The 27589-nt window shown below is 39.0% G+C and overlaps 1 protein-coding gene across 50 annotated transcripts in view; it reads left to right on the top strand.

The window, feature by feature from the left end:
• The window catches only part of MAP4K4 (mitogen-activated protein kinase kinase kinase kinase 4), a 191104-nt gene that overhangs the window by 119472 nt on the left and 44043 nt on the right, over positions 1-27589 (top strand). For all 50 annotated transcript variants that reach the window (XM_072741448.1, XM_072741443.1, XM_072741438.1 and 47 more), the window contains exons 5-12: positions 461-571; positions 4563-4653; positions 6694-6824; positions 9525-9579; positions 11044-11122; positions 14946-15121; positions 17491-17563; positions 18984-19194. In XM_072741448.1, the coding sequence (XP_072597549.1) occupies positions 461-571; positions 4563-4653; positions 6694-6824; positions 9525-9579; positions 11044-11122; positions 14946-15121; positions 17491-17563; positions 18984-19194 (927 nt within the window). The remainder of the gene's footprint in view (positions 1-460; positions 572-4562; positions 4654-6693; positions 6825-9524; positions 9580-11043; positions 11123-14945; positions 15122-17490; positions 17564-18983; positions 19195-27589) is intronic.

The raw sequence follows: 27589 nt of genomic DNA, 5'->3' as shown, positions 1-27589 counted from the left end.
ACTGCTTAAAATAGCATTTCTCTTAATATAAAAATAATTTGAGAATCATAATGTGTGAAATGATAGAATATCTTTGACTCTTGCAAATGAGAAAAAATGCTAGAGTATCTCTATCAGATTTCTGATAATTGGGCACTGATTAAGGACAAAATGGTCCTCCCATACCCATGTGCTTAGGAGAGAGAAGGAATACTTCAGAATCTGCACTGAGGGATGTACTGTAAAATACCAGAAACTCTTAATCTCCTGAACCAAACCTACACAGTGAATAAATTGGATGGTGAAATGAGCTCTCGGCCATTTGGATGCTTCTGAAATGATCATGTACCCAGATCTTTAAGAAAGGTGGAAGGGGTTGGACTTTGCTTTCCCGACTCATCTCCAGTGTGTACCAATCTTGGTGGTGCTCTCACTGGTTGCTGGGATGTGCTAGTCACTATGTGTCTTGTCTACCCTGTAGCTTGTTATGGAGTTCTGTGGGGCTGGGTCCATTACAGACCTTGTGAAGAACACCAAAGGGAACACGCTCAAGGAAGACTGGATAGCTTACATCTCCAGAGAAATCCTGAGGGTAAGGAGAAATGCATGTCTATGATAACCCTGCGCATGGTTTTGTGTTTCCATTTTCCTTTTCCTAGCCTGAAGTATTTCTTTGCATTAGTTATAACTGTACAGATTGTTCTTTTCGTGACAGCCAAGAGTTCTATGTAACTAGCTGGGTTTGATTATTTAAGCTACATCATTGTTTTGATTGTGACAAGTATCTAAAGAAAATAGACTTAAAAATAGTTTTCTGCATTTCCCTGAATTCACCCTCCAGGTGTTAAAAAGAAAATCTGAGTGAAGAGAAATATTCTCTAACTATTGTTTTTACAGGAGTTCTTTGTGTAAGCTTATGAATCCATATTAATGATGCCAAACGCTGGCTTTCAAAATCATCTTGTGGACTTTGGTGTTAACTATTGGAATCTGGTGCAGTATTTATAAGGAAAAGTTCTGTTTAATGTTATTTACAGCCAATTGGAAAGCCAGTTTATGTTAAAGTTTCTAAACTACCATTTTAGCAGATTCTAAATGATTGCTTTTAGTAGTAGAACTATGCTGACACTACAGGCAAAGGGTCTGTATGTTTTGCATTTGAAAAGTGAGTTACCATTGGGCCTCTTTTCCCTGGCCAGCTGTCCCAGTTTTTCTCTCTGCTTTACCCCTTAATTACACATTTAAATTACTTGGTTGGATTTTATTTACCCACCACATTTAAAAAATAAAGACTGTGGAGTTAAACTGGATTCTAATTCTTATGTTTCTCTCACTAATAAAAAAAACTGTTACTTTGCTTTTTTACTTAGAGACAAATTTACCCTTCTTTTGTATTTAAGTTTCATAGAGGACTGTAGGTCTAAAAAGTGCCAGCTAGAATTCACAGAGATGAGTTTTAATTACTTTTTATTTAGATATTTTATGAAGCCCTTGAAAAAATAAGCAATTCCCTGAAGAAAATTAGTTGTAGGGGGTGAGCATGTAATCCTCTTTTTGTAATCATTCTCAGATTTCATTATTAAAACATGAGGGTCCTATCTCTCTTGGTTATTATAGGAGGCAGAGTCTAAAAGTGGAAAATTAAGCATCTTGCCTTGCACTAGGATGAAGGAGCTCAGCAAGTGGGCAGATGTATTTGTTAACAAATAAAGCTCTTGGCATGGTTGGTGGGAGAGAACAGTGGCTATAGAGTGAGTCAGATATGGGTTTGAGTCCTGCCTTTGCTTCTTACCTGTTGCACACCCCTGGCGAAGTTACTTCTCTTTCAGGACTTAACCTTCTTCTATAAAATGTAGATACCAGTCCTATGAGGGAAGTACCATTGTTACGAGAATTCATTGCGTTGGTGTATATGAATCATTTAGTGTAAAATTTGAGTACATAACTGATTGTCAGTAAATATTCATTTTTGTCATTATTTCCTGTTATAAACACATATTTACACATACCTTTTCTATATATAATTCCAGTGTGGGATTCCTCAAACAGAGAACTAGATTTTAGTATAAATGTCCTAGGCGAGTATCAACTGTATTTCAGCCATCAAAGATAATTTACATGTATGTGTGTGTGTATGTGTGTGTGTGTATATATATATATATATGTATATATATATATATGGCATTATTTACCTATCATGTAATAGGTATATTTAGCTATTTTACTTCCGTTGATCTCAGGCATCATTTCAAAGATGCCCAGGTTGTTTGAGGCCCTGATTGACCTGAATATATAATAGCTTCATGGACATTGTTTTGAGATACATCAAATGTTTTCCACCTTGGTGGCACCTGAAACAAAGATTTCCTTCATTTACATTTCATCTAGAGTGAGAGTTTTTCCTATGACAGAAGTCTAAGTGAACTAAAAACAAGCCTCTGGAAGAGTCAGTGTGTCACAAGCTAGTGAATGCTTTTCACAGGAATCACTGAGAATCCACTTTGGTAAAGAGAAAGCAGTATGGTAAGAAGACAGAAGAGCTGTCATGGGAACAGAAGGAACCAGCTCAAGCGGATAACCTGGGTTCTCAAAGACACTGCTGGGTTAGCTTATTTTTGCAATGGCAAAACTTGTCCTCATTCTTTCGTAGGTGTTAGATTCACATGTTGTTATTATGTTAAGAGCTTCAAAAGACTGAGAGTCATGAGCTTATAGGCCTCAGACATAAGCAGGAAAGTTCTCTTGGGCCTGCCCACTGGAACCCCGAGACCAAAGGTTTACCAACAAAGCCAGTGCATATTCATTCCAACCCGCTTCCATGTTTACAGTCTATACAGCTTTTGATGCATTTTAGTAGAAACTGATATTCATAGTGTGTATGGGTTCTTACAGTGTTTCATAATCAGAACTGGAGGGACAGCTTTTGACTATTCTTTTGCTGGATGTCCATGAATGAGATAGTTATAGGAAAAATGTTTTTTAGCTTTGAAACATTGATGCATTTGCTCTAGGTTGGTATTTAGTGTAGTATTTCTATTTGGACTGTCTCTGCTAAGGAGGGATAATTGTGGCTTACTTTTGCCATGGGAGTAGTTGAATGTACATTCTTTCTTTTCAGACAGCTCATTCAGAATAATTGGAACTCGAGTTCGTGTTGTCTACAAGCTATTAGACACACCTTGAGGGGTTTCACCTGGAGATATAGCGACCCTTTAGCAATGGGACCAGGATGATGTTTCTTATATTTATTGCTCATGAGAAACAAGAGTGCATGCAGGCCACAGTGTTTGCTAAGACAGTCCTGTGTAGAAGGAGTTTGGGAAAGTTAAGAGAGTTAAAATGAACTAAAGTAGTAAAAGTAGGAATTATGAAAGAATTAGGAAAGCTACTTTTTTTTGTTGTTCTTTATTCTTTGCTATTCAGAATTATGCCATGCTGTAAGGAGAGACTTTCTTCCTAACTATAGCACTAACATACCATATATTTTTAGTGCTTTTTCCCCCTAGTCGGTGCTTTGTGGTGTAACACGGCACATCCTGTGTGGTGGAAAAATAAACAGAGCCATCAAGTAAGCTCTATTCTGCTTTATAAGCAGACTAGTAAATTATTGTTTAGATACCCCCGGTGTTAGAAAAATTAGTGTTCTAGAGCAGCTGTTAAATTTAATGCATATCCTACACAGTATTGATAACAATAAAACCTCACACAAAAAAATCAAACAGGAATATTAAATAAACCTGTACTTCTGATCTAGCCTTTTTGAATTGAGACATTTCAGAATAAATAGGTTGTTTGTATCTTAAGGAGGCAAGCTATACATTTGGCTCCTCTAACTAAAGACAGAACAAGGACAGGAGTTGTGAGAATGACACATTTTTGTCTCAGTTCATAGTTGGATGCAAAATGTGTTTTTGTTCTTCCACCACCTCTCATAAGTGACATGCTCTTGGGCCTTCTTCCCAAAACAAGGTCATCCGAAAGTGCTGTATGCCCAGTAGGGTTTATTTCCTTGGGAAAGAAAGAAATTTTATTTGAACATAAAGCTCTTTCGATGGCAGAATTGTTCTACACTTGGGGTGGCGGTGGGATTGATCAGCAGTTAGCAATTTGTCACTATGTGGTGGGAAAACTATGCAGTGCTCAAGAGCCAGACTTGAATGAAACCCCACTCTGGCTCTTTGTTTTTCCCATGGGATGGGTTTAGTTCACATATACCCACAGGGTCACCCACTGAAAGATGGACGTGTAGCGTGGGAAAGGAACCACCCTGTACACAAATAGCACAAATTACAGCAGAGAAACTGCAGATGGTAATCTAGTGTGTGTCTTCAAGGAGCGGCTAGAAACTGGTCATGTTGCTCACACGGGGGACCTAACCTGTTGGAACCTGGGAGTGGATACTTCTTTCTGTGCGGTACTATCGGTGATATCATCCTGAAAATGCACTAAAATTGAATTGTAGTATGTTCTAAATGGGGTTCATTAAACCTTAGTTCTGTATGTCCACTTTGTTATCAAAAGTGTGTTCTAGGCTCTTTATTTGCGACAAGGAACTAAAATTCAGATCTGTCTCTCCTCTTCAGGGACTGGCACATCTTCACATCCATCACGTGATTCACCGAGACATCAAGGGCCAGAATGTGTTGCTGACCGAGAATGCAGAGGTGAAGCTTGGTATGTGATGCATGTGCCACATGATCTAATAGTTGCCCCTAGTACATACCAGCAGCACTCCCAACCTTGTTGGCATTTAGCTAAAAGTTCAGTCTATTAGCCACATTTTCTCTTTCTGTTCTGGGAATTAGGCTTATTGCTTTGTCTGGCTCCAGCCTCCCTTTCTACTAGGGTTGTCCCCCGTGCTTTGCTCTCCATATAATAGACTGAATAATGTTTGAATCAGATCACGGCACTTTCTTCCTTAAAGACCATTAGTGGCTTCCTGTTTCAACTGTAATAAAATATACATTTTTTTTACCATGGCCCATAAAAAGACGTAGTCCCTACTATTTTCTTGCTCTGTTTTGTGACCATCCTCACCTCTCTCTTCTCTAGTTCATTTTTTTTTTTTAATTTCCTTGCAATGTCCCACACGGTTCTTTGCACATACTATTTCCCCATTGGGGGGCAGTTTGGAAGTTGCGATTTTTTCCTCCTTTTCAGAGTCTTTCCCTGACCCTCTGATCTGCTGTTTGTTTCCTCATTAATCCTGATCACAGTTTATAATTATACAGCTATTTGTTTACTTATATTTCTGACTTACGTACTGGAATATAAGTTCTGGAAGTATAGCAACTTATGATGTTTTATTTACAAGAGCATTCTTATCTGACATCTAGCTTAGTGCCTTAAATATACTTAGATACTCAGTAAATTTATGCATAGATGGATGGAGTCCAAGGTATCTTCCTGGAGGTGATTTTATAGTGGATCTTCTCTATTTCCTGTTTCCTTTACCCGGATTTGAACTTTTTTCAATCCCACTTTTATATAATGTTTCTGTCAAATTTTTAAACAATTAGCCTTAAGTTTTCTTCCACTAAGGTATCACACAAAAAAAATTCTTTACGCTTATGAGACTCTAGTCCATCTTTCAAAAATCCTAGATGCAGTAGTTAAACCTTAAAAACAAAATCTTCATTATTGCCTTCTTGCCTAGTACCTCCATTTATTGGCCATCTGTGGAGGAAGAGTGTGCTGATTTGGGAAATCCCCTCAAAGCTTAAATGGGAGGCACTTGAATTGTTCTCATTCTCGGTGACTCTGTAAGCTGTGTGTGTTTCCTGCACTGGCCCCCTGGTGCTAGGACTGTGATAATTCTTCCGTAATCACTTGGTGATCACTCGTGACTACTGTCTGAGTTACTACAAATGGCACGTACTGCCTGGCCCATGTGTGTCTGTGTCAGAACATGTGAGTCTACCTCCTGGTCAGGTGGTTTCCTGAGCATGTTTTGCCTACAGAAGTTGAATCTGTTACCCAACCCCTGTGAGTGATCTCAGCCCTCCATAGGCCCTTCGGCAGGAGCTTCCCCTCATGCAGTCCTACGGGTAATAGCAGTGTGCATAGTGATATCGTGGGCAAACATTCCTTTAGGGACCATAATCTTCTTGCTAGCTCTGTCTACCATCCTTGAACTTTCCTCTAGACCACCATCATCATTCAGCTGAGTGGGATGTGGGGGTCACTCTGAAAAATCAGAAGTCCCAGGTACTTTGAGAAGAATGTCTTAGTATATTTGTGATTTAGCTAGATTCTTTTTATTGAATTCATTACTGTGTACTTTCCAGAAAACCTTTGTGGGTTTCTTCTCTTTTTGTGGTTAGTGCTGCTTAAGAAGCCAAGTCACATGGGTGTTAGTCAGTTCTCCTGAACTTGGAGCTTTCTATGACTTGATCTTAATTTGTGGCAGGTATGTTTCCTACAAGCACCGAATATCCTAATTAGTCTAAAAGTCCCTCTGGAGGTCACTGTCATTGCAACTCCGGGAAGTGGCTGGATCCAGACCTCCTAGGAGCTGGCAAACTGGTAGAAGATTTTGTCATTTGGGCAGCTTTGCTCTAGAGACCATTCTCCTTATTGATGCTGGTGACCTTAAGGTGTTTGCACGTCCATGAAGTCTTATTACTCCTTGAGTTTATACTGCAGATACCTCCGCCTCACATTTCTTCATCTTGTGGTTTGTTAATTATGTTCTACCCCTTCTTCCTCCCACAGTTGATTTCGGCGTGAGTGCTCAGCTTGACCGGACCGTTGGGAGGAGAAATACGTTCATAGGCACCCCCTACTGGATGGCTCCTGAGGTTATTGCCTGTGATGAGAACCCAGATGCCACCTATGATTACAGAGTAAGAGGCACCTGCTTTCTTGGCCTCATTGGGTCCCTAGTCTTCCTGAGGGATAGGGGCTCTGCTTACAAATTGCACACCCCTTATCCCTTCCTGCTGTTGCAGTGAGGATGACTTAGGAACCTTGTTGCAGGTGCAGATTTTCCAGCACAGTATTGAGATGCTGTCTCATTGTTGTTCATTTTCTGTCACCTTGGTTTTCCTGAGTACACTGCTTTCATGGCAGCGTGACACTGTCTTGTGCATAGAACTTTTTGTCATGAGTAAATTAAATACTTTGCCCTGTTTGTTGTCCTTTTAAATTTGAAGAATATATTATAATCAGATATTATAGTTCTAAAATATTTTCAGAATATATAGCAATAGTTTCGTCTATGTGAAATTATAGAGTATTGTTAAAGAGCTTTACAGCTTGATTTGGTACACAAATATATTTAAATTATTAGAGTGACCTCTAGGGACTTGTATCAATAATACACTTTTCAATTCCAGTGTAAAACCTATATTTGTTTTATCATCAGATTCAGGTTGAATATGTTTACAAAAATCATTACAAAAAAATTTGTTTTGCCATAATTAAATGAGTCAGAGTGTTTATGTACCTGTTAATGTTATTCAAAGTTGAGTTCATATCTTTATACTCTCCAGTGTATTTTAGGTTTTTTTGTTTGTTTGTTTGTTTGTTTTTTCACACAAATACCCAATTAATGAAACTCATTTTAAGCATATGGTATGGAGGAATTTTTATTTTATGTTTTCACATGCTGGAGTATTTTAAAATAGATTATATAGACTGTATGACTTTCCTCTCTTGGATACATCATTTTGTTATCTCCAAAATTTGAAAACCTCTTCTAGTATACCCAAAATATTGTCATGCTTAAGTAAATTAAATTTAAAATAATTTATTGGGGTGCCTGGGTGGCTCAGTTGGTTAAGCATCAGGTCATGATCTCAGAATCCTGGGATCGAGCCCACATCGAGGAGGGAGCCTGCTTATCCCTCTCTCTCTGCTCCTTCTTTCGCTTGTGCTCTTTCGAATAAATAATTTTTTTTTAAAGAAAAATAATTTCTTAATACAGAATTTATAATTAGACCCAACTAGTTTATATCTGATTTATCCGAAGGAGTATTTAATATAGGACAAACATTGTATTTGGTAGTTTGGCCACAGAGTATCTTTTAATCAAGGCTAACCAACTCCCTCTCCTTTTTTTCATGACATTGACTTGTTGAAGAGGCCTATTCTACAGTTCAGATATGCCTTACCATTTTTGAATTTTAACTTTATAATCTTTATAAGGCATTTACTTTGTTTCTTATAAACTGGAGAAATTCGGGATCCCTGGGTGGCGCAGCAGTTTGGCACCTGCCTTTGGCCCAGGGTGCGATCCTGGAGACCCGGGATTGAGTCCCGCATCGGGCTCCTGGTGCATGGAGCCTGCTTCTCCCTCTGCCTGTGTCTCTGCCTCTCTCTCTCTCTCTCTCTCTGTGACTATCATAAATAATAAATAAATAAATTAATTAATTAATTAATTAAAAAATTAAAAAAAAAACTGGAGAAATTCAATTAGTATCAAGAAAAACCTGAAAGGAAAATTGCCTTAGGAAATGAGTATGGTTTGTGTTGCATCACACCAGGTGGCATGGAATGTCTGCATGTCCCACGACCCAGTGATTAGTCACTGGGTCAAGTTGGGTGAAACCCCTCCTTTGCGCGCTATAGTAGGAAAAAAAACTCATAAAAATAAGGGAGAAATTTTTGGGCCTATCCTTCTTGTAATCAAACATGTTTGAATTGTGTAACATAATTATAGGTTATTTAGAAAACGCTTAAACTAAGCAACTTTAAGTAATTCTTTCATTAGAATTGCACATAAACAAGAGAATGTTAATGGCAATAACTACCCATTGTTTGCTTTTAAAAATCTTGTTTGGATTTTAAGAAATTGGCTGATAAAACTTCATTCATCAGCCGATGTTTATTGAGTGCCTACTACATGCCAGTCACCATTCTGAGGATACTAAGGCGAATAAAACAGACAAAAGTTCCTGCTCTCACAGAACTTGTATCTGAGTGGGGAATACAGTTAAAATTCCAATCTGAAGATGAATATTTCAGGGGACTCAGAAGGAAGAGATTCCATGCACAGAAAGGCAGCTTATTGCTCACCCCTTATTATAAGTTTGAGGGGAGAATGGAGAGGCTTAGCAGTGTGATTCAAAATACTGAACTACGCTAGATTTTATTAATTCAAGTATAATTAACATACAGTGTTACATTAAGTTAGCCTTTAAAACTTTAACATCTTAATTAAATTTGAGATAGTAACATAAAATACAAAATTAAACATAAATCTGGGCCAAGAGTCTTAAGGTATTGAATGTAAAGAAATGAGAAAACATACTGAACAGAGCACATGGTGGCAGTTAAAGAAAAGCTTTTCCATGGACCACCTCTAGTTCAGTCCTAGATGTGAGTGGTTCTAATTAGCATACCAGTTTTTATCTTTATATTTTCATTCATTTATTTGGAAGGTATTCGTTACAGATGTGTTTGCTTTTAATTTCTTGGCAAACTTCTTTTCAGTTTATATACCGAAAAATGCCTTTATATCATTTGTGTGAGTAGCCGGCAGTGTTAAATTAGTGGTTTCATATCTGATCCAGTACCTGTAACACACCGTTTTATTTTTGCAGAGTGATCTTTGGTCTTGTGGCATCACAGCCATTGAAATGGCAGAAGGTGCTCCCCGTAAGTAGTCTTCTTTCCTTTTGAGCCCAGTTGTTACATGTGATTTAATCCTAGTTTCAAGCTTTCAGACAGAACAGCTTCAGGAGTAAAGCAGTTCCTGGTGGGACATTCAGATGAAGGATGCATAAGTACAGTGAAGTTTGAGATGTGAAAGGATTCTTGGCACCCACTATTCCTTTTAAAGATCCCTGAAGTCTGTGGGTTACATTTTATCTTTTATTTAAGTTGTATTCAGATGTGTAACCTGAAGTTTGGCTGACATCAGATAATAGGCAATAGTGTTTCATTTTACAATTTAAACTTTAGTGAAACTAAATCCTAACACATGAAATTTTAGTGATACTTAACGTTTTGACTTTACAAACAGAGGCATAATTTTTTATCTGTAGAATAAGGCTGGGGTTGTTTTATTTTTTGCTTTTTGGTTACTTGTGAAATTTGTTTCTCCTTTGGATTAAATCAGTGACAGTGTCATAAACTTGAATTTTGAGCAGAGACAGGTAGAATTGTAGAGAACAGAGAGACAAAACAGCATTATCTGCTGGTCCCCCTGGTAAAGGGGTATACAAAGGATGCATCCTTGTCTGCTGCAGAGTTTCTGCTGAATAAATATTTGTTGAATGAATGAAAAAAATTTCCAACAGCTAAAAATTAGTTTGCAATACAGAAATGGATGTCAGTCTTGACTACCATGTGTTTCCTCATGTTTCCATGTGAGGAATTGAGGCAGGGACGAATTGCCTGGATCCTTTGTTTCAGTTTTCTCTCACGGTGGGAATAGATTGTCTTCTTTGGCCCCCATTTCCCAGCTGCCTTGTAAAATTCTCATGAAGGTAAATAAACATATGAAAATGCACATTACCTATTGTAACATGTTAATGCGTGCATGTGCACTTGACTTAGCTTTATTGGGCAAATAATAGAAACACAAATAGTACTTGCACGGAATGAAATAGTTTGTTGTATTCTCTCATCTTTGCTCCTTCCTAATATTACAGCAAATGAACAGTTAACATTTCTGGAGGGCTTCATTGAGCTTACTGTGTCTAGGCACTGTATGACTGCCTTTACAAACAGGGTGTGATTTAATCCTCACAATGACCCTGTGACAATATAATTATTTTCATTGCGATCTTACAGAAAGTTTAAAAACTTGGTTTAGAAACTTAAGCTGTTTATTCCTTTAAGACTGTGAATCTGTATTTATTTTTGATTTACAAAAACTTTCCACTGTCAGTTTGAAATTGTAAATTCTTGTTGCTCTTGACCTCCTCATGTTTTGTTGTGTTTAAATGGGGGAACTCAGGGTATGCCCTAGGGTTCATAGCTGGATGTCTAGACTGCCTTGATGTAAAGATTGTCAGTCAGATGATGGGATAGCGCATTTGATATTTTGAGTGAGGCCTAGAAATTAAGAATGAGTAAAATAAGTGCCATACTGACGCCACCGTCTCCTCTCCCCAGCTCTCTGTGACATGCATCCAATGAGAGCACTGTTTCTCATTCCCAGAAACCCTCCTCCCAGGCTGAAGTCAAAAAAATGGTAAGCTATGTATGGTTTGTTGTTGTTGTTGCTCTTTCCTTTTCACAAAAAACTGTTCCTTTTCAGTTTCACTCCAAGACCAAATTCTAGCCATTCCAGTTCCCAAAGAACTAAGAGCCAGTGCCCTGAAACACCAGTAAAGAAGTGTATTTTTATTTTTTTTTTATTTTTATTTTTTATTTTTTATTTTTTTAATTTATTTATTTATGATAGTCACAGAGTGAGAGAGAGAGAGAGAGAGGCAGAGACATAGGCAGAGGGAGAAGCAGGCTCCATGCACCGGGAGCCCGACGTGGGATTCGATCCCCGGTCTCCAGGATCGCGCCCTGGGCCAAAGGCAGGCGCCAAACCACTGCGCCACCCAGGGATCCCAAGAAGTGTATTTTTAAAAATGTTTTTTCCTTGATAAAAATTCTCTTTTAATTACAGAATAGTAACAAGTGACCATAGGAAACACTGTAACATGGTTAAAGAAAAAGTTTCATTTTAACATTTAAGCCCACTTTTAAGTATACTACTTTGCTAATAAGCATTTTCACATTCCAAAGGAAAGCTGTACTGACTTTGCAGCTTCACAGGTGAAATAGGATTCGAATTTTAATTTTAATGAAGGCATTTATGGTAATTGTTGCAAAACATTGCAATTAGGTATATCTTTTTTCATTCCAGAAATGAAAGGAATGGTCCTGTCTTGTCTTTGGGCTGCCACCTTTCTTTCTCCCTGCAGCCCTCATGTTTGCTCAACAAAGATCCCTTATCAAAGTGAAGGGAGATGATGGTGACCCTCCCTGGTGAAAGCTTTAATTGTAGTGGTGTGGGCAATAGTTAGTTTGGTTTAGTTTTAAAAGTCTTTGAGGAAAGGGTAGTGTTTTGTTTTTGCCTGAGAGGTTTGCTCACTTGTTTCCTCTTGAACTTTTTTCTGAGTGCTTTCCTGTCACTTCTGTCTCCACTCAAGCTCTTCATGAATGTGGGCCCTCTCCCCTTCTTCTGTTTGTGTGTTCCTGGGTACATATCTTCCTAGTGCCCACCTACTCTCATGGTGGTTTTTTTCCCCTTCTGAAACTAGTCTCACTGGTTTTCCAGTAAGTGTGTCTCCTCTTGGGTTCTTGACTTTAGTTGTAAAATATGCAAAGGATTTCAATATCAATCAAGCCTTCTTTTCTTGTGGATTTGGTCTTTTAGCTCTTGCTGTCAGCTCTTTTCTTCTTGGTTGCTCATCTTCTGATGTCCTGTAGCTCTCTTTTCCCATCTGTGGGCATTACACACACACACACACACACACACACACACACACACACACGTATTTTTACTCTTTCTTTCATACTTCTTCCTGTTCCTCAGTGTTTCTCCCTACCCTTTATTTGCTGGCAGGATTTTTCTCATTCTTTTTATATTGTCTTTAACCATATTCAACTCCAGATAGCTGAGCTTGCCTAGTTGTACTTTCCAGTTTTTAGAGAGTTCTCCAAGACTGTACAGTTGCCAGGATTTTAGACCCAGTTGGTCTTTTGTATTGAAATTTGGTAACTCTGGACATCTATGGTGGCCAACCCTAAGGAAACCAAATGTGGACAGTGGGCGTCATCAAGGAGTAAGCTGTGCAGCCGGGGTAACACTATCCAGCTAAGTGAAATAATGCTATTTTTTTAGAAAATGGAATTTATGCTCTGTCTCAGGGTATCTCCCAATTCACAAGTCTTGTCAGCTAGCCCCACTCTGATATGTTACTTGCAGTTTGGGATTAACCATTCTGTGTATAATACAGCAACGTAAAGAGAAGATCTAGATGGCAAGTTTTTCCTGTGTTCTTACACAAAACTTTCTCTAAACTTGATTAGATTAATTTTCATTCATTTATATCACTGCTGTCGTTTTACCCAAGTATTCTAAAAAATGAGATGATTGCAAACATACTGTTCTTCCTCCTTTCTGATTGCCATCTTCCTATCCACCAATGTAGATTTATCCTTCTGGTCTTGGAGAAGTGATCAGTGAACTCTCTTCCAGCAGAACTTTGACCATTGATTTTAAAGAATATATTATAGACTATCATTTCCCAAATGTTAATTTGTAGACATGTTACATTAGAATCCCCTTGGAATCTTTTTTTTTTTTATTGGAGTTCAATTTGCCAACATATAACACCCAGTGCTCATCCCATCAAGTGCCCCCCTCAGTGCCCATCACCTAGTCACCCCCACCCCCTGCCCACCTCCCTTTCCACCACCCCTTGTTCATTTCCCAGAGTTAGGAGTCTTTGGAATCTTTTAATTTAGGTTTCCAGTCTCAAAGTGTTTCTGGTTTGTTAAGTATGAGGAGTGATCCAGGTATTTGTATTTTTGATAAAGTCCTCAAATTGTGGGCAGTGGAATTTAGGAATCTCTATGTTAGAACAAGGTACACTACAACTGTGTAGAACCTTCCATGTTTCTCATTAACCACAGTCACAACTTTGCCGAGTGATTTTGAGGGCCCTTCTCTTGAACAGACCCTGATCAGTTTTTCTGTTCTTTTCCATTTTTCATACTAGCATCAGAAAATGATTCTTTATTCTCTGGTACTTTTCTGCCTTTGTTCATTTTGGAATGGAGGGTTCTCTTTCTCTCCCCCATCTCTAGAATACTAACTATCCTACTTTTTCTTGATGTCTAACCTTCCATAGCAGTAGTTCTTATCTTTCTTCTTCTGTAAGTTTAATTTACACATCTACTGTTGTGTGTACATAGATTTCCCCCACTTTATTTCCTATGTGTATTTCTTAGCCTAGCATAAACAAATGTAAACTGTTGATATATAAATATTTGTTGAATTGAAAAAAAATGGTAAGTTTGAATGCAAATACAAGACAGTGGAAATGATTCTTTAAAGCAGTGAAATAATTGGAAAGAACTGAACTAATTTTCTAAATTACATTTTTAAAGACTGAACAACTCATTCATTCAACAAAAATTTATTATATACCTCTTGTGGTCTGCTCACGCTCAGTGTTGGGCATTGTCAACAAATTGAAAAATAGGTAACGGTTCCTGACCTGTACCCCAGCAGAGGAGACAGAAACATAAACATGAAGTATACAGTCTATTAAATGCAAACAAGACAAGTTAGGAAAGGCTCCTAACTTTGGGGATGTAGGAGTGAAATGTTGCCAGGAAAATCTTACCTGAGTCTCAACAGCCAGGATGGGTGAGTGGCTCGGCCAAGCCTGGGGATCGGGGGTCACATGTGCCAGGCATGGAAAAACAGGCAAAAGTAAAAGTAACTGGTAGGGTAAATGGAGGTTACAGAGTCCTTGCCCTCCTCAGAGTTATTATGCATTTCTACCTTTGTACATTAAGCATAGAGAATTGACAGATAAAGCAGTTGGAAACTCTGATGGAACTGTCATATTAACAGGTTCAAGAGCCCCCAGCATTTGGTCTCTTACCGACTCCTCATCTGTATGTCTGTCCTTGTCTTCCAGGTTCCTGACATCTGCTGTCCCCTGCCTTTATTTTCACAAAAACCTCCCTATTACCCCCTTGCCTTTTCCAGTGACTAAATGATTAATAAGCAACATTACATTTAAATCCAGTTCATGAAAATCTGACTTCCTTTAAAGCTCTGTTTGTGGTATGTTGTCGGTGATGTGTAATTCTTAAACTGTGCTTAAGTGATGCTCTTTATCCACAGTGGTCCCAAATTCCTAATACTTTCCTGTGCATTTGCAGAATGTTCATGGTGAATTCTGTAGCTCTAGTATGTTTTCAGACTAACATTTACTGATATTTTGGAGCTTTGCTCTTTGTAGTGGAAATTTGATGACCTTTTTTACTTCCTCTTATAGGTCAAAGAAATTTTTTAGTTTTATAGAAGGGTGCCTGGTGAAGAATTACATGCAGCGACCCTCCACAGAGCAGCTTTTGAAACATCCTTTTATAAGGGATCAGCCAAATGAAAGGCAAGTTAGAATCCAGCTTAAGGACCATATAGACCGGACCAGAAAGAAGAGAGGAGAGAAAGGTATTAACTTGTTTTTATTTTCATTTTTAAAAAATAATGTTTTAGGGTTTTGCCCACTAGAATAGGTCACTCCTTTTCTAGCCAGGAGTGTATGCTCTCTTGGCCAGTGCTGGATTTGCTGGTCTCTGCTCTGCAGGTCAATCATGAGTCTAGGTCCACCGTGGCTCGGGTAGAGTGGACTGGAGCTGCATGGTGGGTCACGAGGCAAACCCCAGACAGACAGCACTGTGTCTGGTCATCACAGAGGGATGTTTCTCTTGTTCCCCCACAGGAGCATGTCTTTGCTGCCCCTTTTACTTCGTTATGGGCATTTGTGTTCTGAATACATCACTCAGGGTTTATTGAGCATCATCTGTGAACATCATCATCAGTGTGTTCACCTGTTTCTCTCCTGCTCAAGAACCTTCTGGACTTCGTACTGCTTTACTCTGTGCAGGTGGCGTGGTTAGACCTGGGCCACGTATGTGCCTGACTACTTTTTTCTCCTTACGGCACAGCATGAACATGCCCTCATGCTAATTATTTAAGGTTCCTTTCTATTCCCAGTATCTTGGTTTTATATCTTTCCATGTTCTGTGTCCACCTTTCTGGAGTGCCCTGTCTCCCTCTGTCCAGCAAGGTGCAGTCAGGCTTCATCACTGTCTTCACAGCCTTCCCTGAGGCCTCTCACTCACGTTGATCTTTCTGTTTTATGAATTCTTACCATAACTTGACAGAACAACATTTGAATAACTGGCATCTTGATAAAGAATTTTTCTTGATATTCAAACTTCAAGGCCAAAGAAGAAACTAAAAAGTTTAAGTTCAAGGTGATAAGAGTTGTTCGCAGTCCTCTTAGGACGTCTATACCAAGATTTTTACATGTTCATTTCAGTCTTCGGAGCTAAATCATCAGTGATGCTCACAGCAACTTTTTAGGCCCTCTGGCATATTCAGTTATAAAAGTAATTAAGCTTTGTACGTTAAGCTATGCAGTTAGCAACAAGTGAACTAAAGTTTGAAAACAAAGCTTTTCCTTGGGAAAAGGTTATTTGTACACTGGATTATTTTCCCAGTATGTACTTTCTTAATAATAGCTCAAAGTCCTAGAACATTCGCTGTGTGCCAGGCATTTACCAAGTGCTCAGCCTGGAGTCCTGTGCACATTTGCAGGTGGGAACAGTGGAGCACTTTATCTTCATTTTTTAGTTTCCAAGTCACAATGACCTTTTCCCCCCTCCTTTGCCTTCATTTACCTTTCAAATACCCTCAGCCCCTCATCAGTAAGGAATGGTTCATAGTACACAATTTTAAACATAACAGAGTACTATTTGAAGGATTCTAAAGATTCTTCAGGTTGGAATTTCCTTTGGAAGCTAGCCTATTTTTAGGTTCTTTAAAATTACATAGTTTGGATTGTCTAGCAATGAAAAGAACTAATGTCATAGAGACTGATGAACTTGTAGATATATTTTTCTACAATTATATATAATATAGACTGAACCCCATTTTAAGTTCTCAGACTTGTTTTTCTTACCAGGACACTGATTTTCAACTTCTGTATCTCTGAAAAAAGCTGGAAATAAGTTTTACTTGTGAATAGATTTGTTTTATAAATCTCTTCAACTTTTCTAGATTTAATTGCTCTCTGGAGTGCAGTGCTGACATTAGATACAAGGTCCAATAAAATGGACTGTTACTTTTGGGAAAAATAGCATAAAATCTGTTGAAGTGAAAACAGGTTGCTCGTGTTGAAACTTGTGCTTAATCTGCTGAAAGAGAAGCAACTTTGGTCTCCTTTTGCTCTATTGTCACTGCATCAGTTTTTCCCTGGCTTCATCTTTGTGAGATGAATTTGTGAGAACATTTGATTTTGTGTCTTTATGCCCTGAGTACCTCCTGTGCTTCACCTGTTGCCAGTCCTGCAGACCTTTCCCTCTGCTGTGCTCTAAGCAGCTCCCTGAGTGCTAACAATAACCAAACGACTTCTCCTAGTTGCCTTAGTTTGGGCAGTTGAAGCTCTCTTTTGCATTTTGGCTTTGGTGGGACTTTCCAAGTTTGCTGATGCGTTGCGGGGGTGACTTCTCTTATACGTCAGGAGCTTGAAAGCCCCTCTCACAGCCCTGTACCCCCTCACCAGTGCATCCCATCAGCGACGGTGTTGATGCTTTGGAATCTACTCTTCTCCTGGGAGGAAGGGTAGCCCAGGGGATTGCCTGTGGGAATTGGGTGTCACACCCTTCCTTCCCTCAGATTCACTGTGTGCATTGTCCTTTTCATTAAAGGACATACTGTTTATTTTCTGCTGTAATGCTCTTGGAGATGCTTGCCTGTACCTGCATGTGTCATGATTTGTAACTATCCCATTTATCATGCTCTTTTCTTTATAGATGAAACCGAATATGAGTACAGTGGGAGTGAGGAAGAAGAGGAGGAAGTGCCTGAACAGGAAGGAGAGCCAAGGTAATGATTGAGTGGCCAAGGCCACTCATTGTTCAGCTCCCTGCTTTATGAAGAAATTGTTCTATGTTTTTGCCAGGATTTCAAGAAATTTTAAAGTACTTTGAAAGTGCCTTAATTTCTTCATTCTTGTTCATTCTTTGAAAGATTCTTATAAACATTGTCCCTCTCTGGTTCCTCTTATCCCGTGGTGCTTTACCAAGATTGCATTGTTTCCCCTCCCCTAGTTATTTGGGAGATGTGTAGGGTTGTGTTTGGTTCTGGGGGAAGGAAGCTTGCCACTAGCACTTTCTGCTCCAGGAGGCATGGACGGTACATGTTGTACAGTGTATAAAATAGTCCTACAAGTAAAGAATTGTCCTACCCATGGGCGAGTAGGACCTCCATTGAAAAACACTGCAGTCTTTCCCAAAATGTTTTGTTTTGTTTTGCTTTCCCCACAGGTGTGGTTACTAGCATTTCATTTCTTCTACTAGTGTATATTCTGTCCTGATCCAACTCATAGTGTATATTTTGGTTATCTGTGCCTTCCCAAGGTACAGTGAAACAGAAGGTTGAAGGTTTGGTAGTATGAACCTTATAGTAACTAAATTATTCAGGGAATAGGGGATTTTAAAATTTTAATAATGGTCTCACCTGGCAGTCCTTCATGATTTCAGCTATACATAATTTGACTCACTGAACAAAAGGAGGCCTATAGGATATGTTCAAAGACCTGTGGGGACCTATATACAGGCATTGGGAGTTTGAAGAGAGCATAGAAAGAGATAAGAAAATTTATTGATACAACTCCATAATACCTTTTTCTCTTACATAGGAGAATATTTGAATCCATTTGAGATTAAATACTTTAATTTGAACTGAAGAGCAATGTAATTGTTTTGGATAGAAGTATGATACAAGGAAATAGGCAGTTTAAGGAGATTGATGTACCATGTTATTTGGTATTAGAAGTGGAGCAGTGGCTCTCAGCTGCAAGCCCAGCTATCAGTGGTACTGTTCATCTGTGCTGTGTCTCATTCTTGGGCTCAGCTGCTTACTCTGGAAATAGGCAATGGGAGGGCATACGTGATAAAGACCTGGTGGAAAGTAAGGTGGTCAAGGAGAAACTGAGGAAGTGAAAGACAGGGATTTTCAACTTTCTTTTTACAGAGTTTGAGCTGATTGATGTGAGAATCCTAAGTAGAGATGTCTTGTTGAATAAACATCCAGAATGGAGTTTGAGATATTTGTGAAATAGATGAAAGATGTCATACTGTAGACTTGTAGATACAGTTAGTCCCCTGGGTTTATTAGCTGATTCTCAGAGTGGGAGGAACTCAAGAGGATGAATGAGAAGTGGAGCAGCACACTGAGGCTCTGGTCTCATCTGGGGGGCAGAGTGATCTGTGCACAGCCCTGAAAGTCCTGCCTCCTCCTCCAGCTCCATCGTCAATGTGCCTGGTGAGTCGACACTTCGTCGGGATTTCTTGAGACTGCAACAGGAGAACAAGGAACGTTCTGAGGCTCTTCGGAGGCAGCAGCTACTGCAGGAGCAGCAGCTCCGGGAGCAGGAAGAGTATAAAAGGCAGCTCCTGGCAGAGAGGCAGAAACGCATCGAGCAGCAGAAAGAACAGAGGCGGCGACTAGAAGAGGTAAACTGGGAAAAGGGAACTGTCCAGTTGGTTTTCTCCTTTATTCACATTTGTAGCCAGACACTTGAAGGAATGTTTTCTGTGCCCTCCTGACATGATACCTTTCCCTGGCCTTACTACGCAGGTCACTTCAGAAGGAAAGCTTATGCTTTGGGACTGGGAGGCCTCACCTTCCTTGTGGTTTTTGAAATGTTTTCCTTGCTTGTAAAAGCTTCAGGCCCTGCCCCACAGTTACTCATCATCATATCGTGCTTAGATGCAGAACAGCAGGGGCCCAGAGACAGCATCATACCAGTTCTGCAAAGGCTGTTTCTGTTTGTGGTTTAAGTTGGCGAGCTCAGGCTTGACCTGATTTCTTTTCTTCTCTTGGCCTCTGGGTCCAAGTGCATGTGTACATATTTTTCTGAAACTTCAGACTTCTTCACAAGAAAAACATTTTTTTCTATAAATGCCTTAACTTTGGGAGGTTTTTTTAAAATAAATACCTCCCCTGTAGGTACATTTAAGAGTAAGGGATGAAAGGGGCACCTGACTGGCTCAGTCGGTAGAGCTTGCAACTCTTAATCTCAGGTTGTAAGTTCCAGCCCCATGTTGGCTGTAGAGATGATTTAAAAATAAAATCTTTTAAAAAAAAGATATAAGGGATGAGAACAAAATTACATTGGGTGTAATATACCCTGCTGTTCTGTAACCTAGTTGTTAATGTAGTGGGATTAGTTCTACCCTGTAGTGGGGAAATACCTTTTGTACTACCTGCTCATTTAATTCATTAATACTGTTAACATTGGTATTGTGGTTACCCACAGCTTTTTCATTTGTAATTCATAGAAATGTTATTTCTATTTTCACTTGGGACTCAAAAAAAACTTTTGATTTTATTTTCTTTTTAGTACATACTTCACAGCTCCAAATTTCTCATTCATAGTAGTTTCCATTTCTCCTTAGTTCATACACCTTGTTGACTCCTATTTCTTATGGCAGAAAAAGAACCCAAACAACAAGAAAGCCTTGTATTGATACTAAACAGTGGACTTTAATGTAAATAACAACACATGGTATCTTACCCATTATTTAATAGTATTTTGGGGTTGGAGGAATCTTTGTTTTATTTGCTTATAGTCTGAATTCTGAAAACTATACTCTGTTTCTAGTTTAGAAAACCAGTGCCTGTCCAAACTAAGGAGACTGGAAATATTCAGCACAAGCTTGTGGAAGAAAACATAGGACTTAACCCGCCTCTGTAGGAAGGACATTGATGGTTATAGAACTCTTTTTGCAGTTTAACTGCAAACTCTTCTGTAGTATTTTTAAGACTCTTCTTGGTCCTCTTTGAACATAACAGGAATCCGGAGGGGTCCAGGGTTTTTGAAGTTGCATGTTGACCATTTGGACTTCATATGTGAGAATGCTTGAGTATTGAGGCTCTGGCTACTTATAGTACTTGATGCAATATTCTCCACTGTTCATTTAAATCTTGGGCTGTACTTTCACTAAGGATACGATACAGGTTAGTTTGTTGGTTTAGAACTTTAGCTTGAGCTCATTTGTAACACATGCCAGGGAAGTTATTTTCATGCCGAGTGGTAATGAGACAAGTGTCCACTATCCAGCCTTGTGAAGAGGAGGATTGCAAAGTAAAGGCCAGCACTGGCCAGAGAGAGAGATTAAAGCTTGACAGCCATTTTTGCTTTATTAGTTAAAGACTAGAGGATTAGGGATGTATGCTGAGAACTTTGTACTTTACGTGCTTCAATTAGCTCTTTAATTTCAGCTTCTCAGTAAAAGTTCAAACTCACAGTCACCTCTTGGCACCTCTTAACCAGGAAAGATCGGAGCTGGGTGTGAAACCAGGAACAAGGACAGCCCGAGTGGCTCAGTGGTTTAGCGCCACCTTCAGCCCAGGGCCTGATCCTGGAGACCCAGGATCGAGCCCCACGTCAGGCTCCCTACATGGAGTCTGCTTCTCCCTCTGACTGTGTGCCTGCTTTCTCTCTGTGTCTCTCATGAATAAATAAATAAAATCTTAAAAAAAAAAAAAAAACATTTGCATGAATAGAATCCACTGATTTGGATTCTTGGTGATCTCACTCCTTTTTACTACCCCGGGGTAAGTAAGCATTGTCTACCCTCTAGGTCCCAGAAGGTAATTCTGGGAATATTTGGGGATATTTGAACCATAAATGGTTTTTAGCCCTTTATTGGCATTAAAGCTTCAATCAGAACTCTTTGGGGAATAGAGATTCCCTTTGTTATTAACAAAGTAGAGGTAGTCAGCCTCAGTCATAAGATAGATGACAATTAAAACTGAAAGGACAAGGGTGCCTAAGTGGCTTGGTTGGTTCAATGTCCAATTCTTGATCTCAGCTCAAGTCTTGATGTAAAGAGTCATGAATTCAAACCCCACCATCGGCTTAGAGACTACTTAAAAAAAAGAAAGAAAGAAAGATAATAATATTTGTCGGTGACTGGCAAAAAGAAATGGCCCAAAAGTCGAGGTTGTAGGGAAACTGTGTACAGATTCTCCTTTCTTGGCAACTGCCACAAAATGAGGCTCGTTGGGACTAAGGACCCTTGGCACCCCACCATCTTGATTCTCAACCCTCTTTGCAGGTGAGTGGTTTTGCCCATTACAGGTCCTTAACCTATGGAGGTGTATATTTAAGAAATCAGTATGTGTGTTTTATACTCCCCTCTTCTTTGCTCCTTGAGATGTGCTGCTGCTAGGATTCCTCTCCTTTGTTTTCCTCCACTTCCCCCTCCTTGGCTCCTGTTTGAACTGGAGGTCTTAGAAGTCAACACAGGTAATTTCAAGGCTGTCTCTCACTTTTGCTGGAAATTAAGTTTCTATTTCTTTTTTCCATTTTCCTTCTTGCTTTTGGATGGTCCCAGCCTGAAAGGGGGAGAATGCTGAGCTCAGGCAGCCAAGTTCACACTGGCAGCTTCAGTCCAGTCCTTTCCTGGACCTCACAGCTCCTCAATTGGTTGCGTCTGCTCCCCAGTTTTCTCATTAGGACCCGTTTAGGGTATTCTCCACTTACTCGAAGTATTGCATCCAGATTCAGAACCCCATGTGGTAATGACCCCCTGCATCAAAAATGTTAATATGACAATATTACCTTTCATATTTAGATGCATTGTCCTACCTCTGCCTCAAATAGAATGTTGCCTCTAGCTAATTTTTTTCCCATAAAAGTTGTTCACAGGCCAGCTTTTTCTCCCATTCCGTTCTTTACCTTTTTGAGAGGCAGGCACAAATGAAGAATACTTAATTGTATTGTCATTTTATCCTAATGGTTTATGCTCTTTTTCCATTGAGTCTTGATTTGATACTGTTAACTATTTCTCCCTACTCCCATGGCATCCACATATTTGATTAGCATGTTTTCTCATTCTTTGTTCAGTTTCAATACAAATATTAAGAACAAACCTGTTCAATAGTCTAAGTTAAGATTACTATGTTAGTTGGTATACTTTGGTTATGTTTTTGAACCTGTTACATATTTCACTAAATTTCCTGTCTGGTTTATGCATCTTCATTTTGATCTCATGGAAGTTTACCAAATTATTACTAAAAGCAAGATATGTTTATCTGTGGTTTGGTGTGCTACTTTAGTAAACTTCAAGAAAAGAAAATTTCTTAGGGAAGGGTTGTTTTGAGCAAGGCCTTTCGTGCCGTCATAATGATAGCACATTCTGGTTGGGTTTTTTTAAACCATGTATAAATGATCTCTTTAGTATATATAGGAGTCAAAACCAAACTTTTATTTCAGGGTTAGAATTTATCCTTTCCTTCATAAAAAAAAAAATTAAAATACCCCATTTCTCTGTCTCTTCCCAGTCTTTTCCCCTTTGGGGAGATGACCATGGTACATGGTCATCTCTTTTAGCCCTAGAGTTGGGATTTGTTACTTTGTGATTTTGGTTGCCCCACGTCCAGGGTAAAAGTTAGCATCAGCCCCAGCAGTTTATTTGCTTTTTCTTTCATCAAGAGAACCCATGCTTGCTTATATTCATTTCTATCATTTCTACAAATTCTAAAGCAATTAAAATTTTAGGGAGGTGAGTGGAAGTGGAAAAAATTAAAAACAAAGGAAAGCAAGAGAAAAATGACTTCTCTGTGTGAAGCGAGATCAGTAGTGAATCTAAATTATAGTAGTCAGAAAACATAAAAGTTTCTAAGAAAAAAAAATTAATAAACTGCCCCATAGATTTGTTAGCTGTGAGATCTTGGAAGGAAGATGTGGTGGACTCCTTCCTCCAAACAGAGTCTTCATGTATTGCAAAGAAACAGGAGCCACTCCCTTACCCCTCTGCCTACACAAAGGCCTTTGGCAGACATGATCGTCTCACATCAAGAATATATATTAGCATCTTTTTTTTTTTTTTTTTTTTTGACAGTTCCAGCTGTGGTACATACATTAGGGCGTGCAAGTACCCCTCCAACCCAGGCCTGGCTTTCTGTGAAGTCAGCGGCTCCATTTATTGACAGCGGGTAGCTAGCTGTCTTGTCTTTCTGAACTCCTTATAAGTTCTCACGTGTTCTTTTGGCATCCTAGTCTAGAGTTTGGTTATATTTACACTTAAATTTTGTCAGAGTTCGCTTAATTCAGCAAATGTTAACTTGTTGCCTAAAGATGAGTAAGGGTTGTCTTTGGAAAGAAGCAAATACTTTCTCTACTAAGGCCTCATCAGAACTTGTACGAAAAAACCTAAGTGTTTGTTATGTCACAGATATGTCTGTGCAGTACCTCAGAAGTGCTTGGAGTTAGCTGAACATGAAGAACAGACTGGTTTATTAAAGTCAGTTAGTTTCTACTAAAGCCAGTAAGTCTAGTAGAGTGTGTTTACATGGACCTCACTGTTATCAGTGTGACCTAGAAAAGTTTTTAGAATTGTGAGATGAAAGCATTACTTTTAAATACCAAACTAGAAAGGGAACCTAATTAAAGCATTGCTGGATAAGTACATATTTACTCAGGCATGCTTGGGAAATTTTAAGAAATAAAGAAATCTCTTTACAATTTTAAAGATTTGGAAGTCACTTTACAGCATCATGCAGTTTTTCAGTTTGTTTGATTTTGTTTTCAAAGAGTGATTTAAGAAAATAATGATGGCATCAGTTTGCAAATGCTTCACAGGATTATATCATGTTAATCATTCTTAGTGGGGAAAGCCTGAGAGGGCATGTTTGTTAGAGTCTCCTAGGTTTTGTTATTTGAAATCACAGGCATAAGGTTAATCCAGTATGAATTGATGTTACTTAGTTGATGGCATATATGTTTTATTTTTGGCTACTTTCTTTTGAGGTTCTATTGTAAGAGGCCAGCTTTTCACATTAATCATCTATTAAGATATGTTTACTAAGGGCTTTTTTTATTTTTAAGTATCCCTCCTCCCTTAAATTGAGAGCCTCTTCTGAGTGTAGTGGTTTTTATGGTTGACAATTTAAAATGTTGCTCTCGATCCAGTTTACAGTTTCAAATGTTAAAGTATAATGTGGAAGAGGAATCAGTAACTACCTTGTTTTTTCACTTTAGCCATCAGTCTTGTCAACCAGTTGGTTTGCAAACCAAACCAGAACTTGCTTAGTGGGCTAGTCCTAGGAAACTTAGCACTTTTCACATTGTCTTGTGGATTTTTAAAAAGCATGTGGCTGTGTTACTTACAAGACTTGAAGGGGAGGGGCTGTGTCTACTTTATTTTTGTGTGCTCATTATGGTGTTTTAATATTTCTCAAGTGGATGAATCAGTCATCTGTAGTCCTAGGTGCATCTCTGGAAAGAAAGGACTTGTTCTTGAAATGTATGCCCATTCTTAAATGGACCTTTAGGCTTGAGATCTCTAATTTGAGTTTCAGAGACACCTGAAAGAACTTTGAAGGACCTTATAGAATATCTTGAAGTGTAAAAGGGTGTGTTGTATAAAGTATGAGGCACTATTCAAATGTAATAATTATTGTTTAAACCATTATGTGGTTTCCAAGGGATCTCAAAAAGATGACTTTAGGATTTGATTGGATCTTGTTAGGACCTAGAGATATGAACAGATTCTTTAGTCTTTTATTACTTTAAATGTTAAATGTTGAAGATAAAAATCACAGTAATTTTTGTCTCGGATGCCATGTGTTCAGTGTGAGGGTTAAATTTAACTCAAAGTATTGTGATATTTACCACAAAGTGAAAAAGATGAGCAAAACATGATTCCTGCTCTCAAGAAGTTTGTGGTGGTTTTGTGTGTGTGTGTGTTCATCTAGTAACCAAGAGTATAATACTTTCATAGGAAACAGAAGAAAGAGCCTCTCAGAGGTTTTCATTTGACAGTTGAGAGCATCAGTTATAACCTGTTCTTGTTTGTAAGAAGTTTGCTTACTGTTATTTTATGGTGTACATTTTGAATTAAACTAATAATAATTTTTAACTGTGTTAAATAATTACATAATAACCATTATAATGACTTTGGAAAACAGTTGAACAAAAGCATGATGCCTATCTTCCATTCATTGAGAAATCCTGGTAAAGTGACTGAACAAACAGAAATATAAACAACAAGGACAATGAGAACAAGAAAGGAAACCAAATTGTGGAAATTAGTGCATGGAAGAGGGAAGACCGTAAGAGAGTTAGTACTGCAAATTCTGGAAGAAATGAGAAGCAACAGGTGGGGCTAGAAGCATGTATATGTGGACAGTCAGACTCACCCACCCCAGGCAGCCAAAGCCAGGCTGTTATGCTGGGTGTCCTTGGCAGGAGCAGATACGAACTTCTAGAAACAGTGAACAGCAAAGCCTCAGAACATGGAGAATCCCAGTGCAACGAGGACATGGAAGGAGAGGTCCTGCAAGCACATGCACTTCCGCTCCCATAGTGCTGGCAGCCACATTTATCACAGATGCCACTTGGTGCCCAACACAGAGAGGGGATTGGGAGGATCCCCAAGGGACATAAGACCCCTATAAAATGACTAGGCTGCCTTACATCACCTTACTCTAAAGCTTAATAGTTACCAAGTGCTTCTCCACAGCCTTTACGGTTCACGTTTTACTGTCTTACCTGTGAGTGGACAGCCAAGATTGTGGGCACTGAGAAAAGTTTTTGACACAAGAGATTCCAATATAAATAGAAAAAAAGACCTTGAAGGAAGTGTAGATGACAGAGTTCTATACATTGTTTTGATATTTAAAAATGTCTAAGATGAAGAGATGATTCTGAAAGCCATAGTCAGGGGGAAGCAGGTTAGAGAGGTGTGCATGAGTCTTGTACTATCAGGAGTCTAAATGGTTGGAGATTCTCCAAGAGCACTTTTGGAAACTAGAAAATGACATAGGCATACTTGTGGAAATCAGAGGGAAAAATTCCTTCCCTCAGTCAAAATTATATGTACATTGTGAGGGTAAAGATTCTGGGGCCTGGCCTGCAAAATTGTTAAAACCTTTTGCCTTGTCTGCAAGCCTCCTCAAGAAGCTGTTGGAGAATGTGTTTCAGCAAATGAAGAGAAAAGGTAACAAGGGCTCAAGGAAACGGAATCCTGTATAGGAGAGAGCTCAGAAGGGCTCCTAGTAAGTTGGTGGGCAAGTGCGGAATATCTGAAGAGCAGGTGGTGTTGGCTGGCGTGGGGGGAGGACAGGGCTATGAGAGTCAATCTCTAAGAATAAAGAAAGAATACCTGATTGACTTTGACCACACTGGAAGGAGGTGTGTGGTAGTATAAGAGACTTCACATATGATCTATGATAGACCCACAGAAAGCCAGTGAAACACACACAAAAAAACAGCAAAAATAAAGCAATCAATAGCTCCTCAGAAAACTCAAATTTGCCTTGAGTATGGTTTTCATTTAACCAGAACTTGTCACAGGACTTGATTGGGAGCATAAGATGGTGCTTGTATCATGGATATTTTTTGGGAGAAATCAATAGATGGTATCTAAAGTGGAAAAAAACTTTAAATAACTCTTACAAACATGTTATTTAAAAACCAGCTTCTAGGGATGCCTGGGTAGCTCAGCCTTTGGCTCAGGGTGTGATCCTGAGTCTGGGGATCGAGTCCCATATTGGGCTTACTGCATGGAGCCCACTTCTCCCTCTGCCTATTTCTCCCCCTCTATATGTCTCTCATGAATAAATAAATAAAATCTTTAGGAAAAAAAATCAGCTTGTGTAAATACTATGGATAAAGCTAAAAGCATTGGAAGTGGTTATACCTTGGAAATAAGAATTGGGGGTGAGGAGAAATGGGACATCTTATTTTTGATATAAGCCTCTTACATTCTTTTTGACTTTTTAAAGTGCTTAGTACTTACATTAAAAAATTAAAATGCAAGGCACGCTTAGGTTGCTCAGTCAGTTAAGTGTTTGACTCTTGATTTTGGCTCGGGATTGTGAGATCAAGCCCTGAGT

Source organism: Vulpes vulpes, chromosome 16, assembly GCF_048418805.1.
Source record: "Vulpes vulpes isolate BD-2025 chromosome 16, VulVul3, whole genome shotgun sequence".
NCBI lineage: Eukaryota > Metazoa > Chordata > Mammalia > Carnivora > Canidae > Vulpes > Vulpes vulpes.
This window is presented reverse-complemented; position numbering and strand designations above follow the sequence as displayed.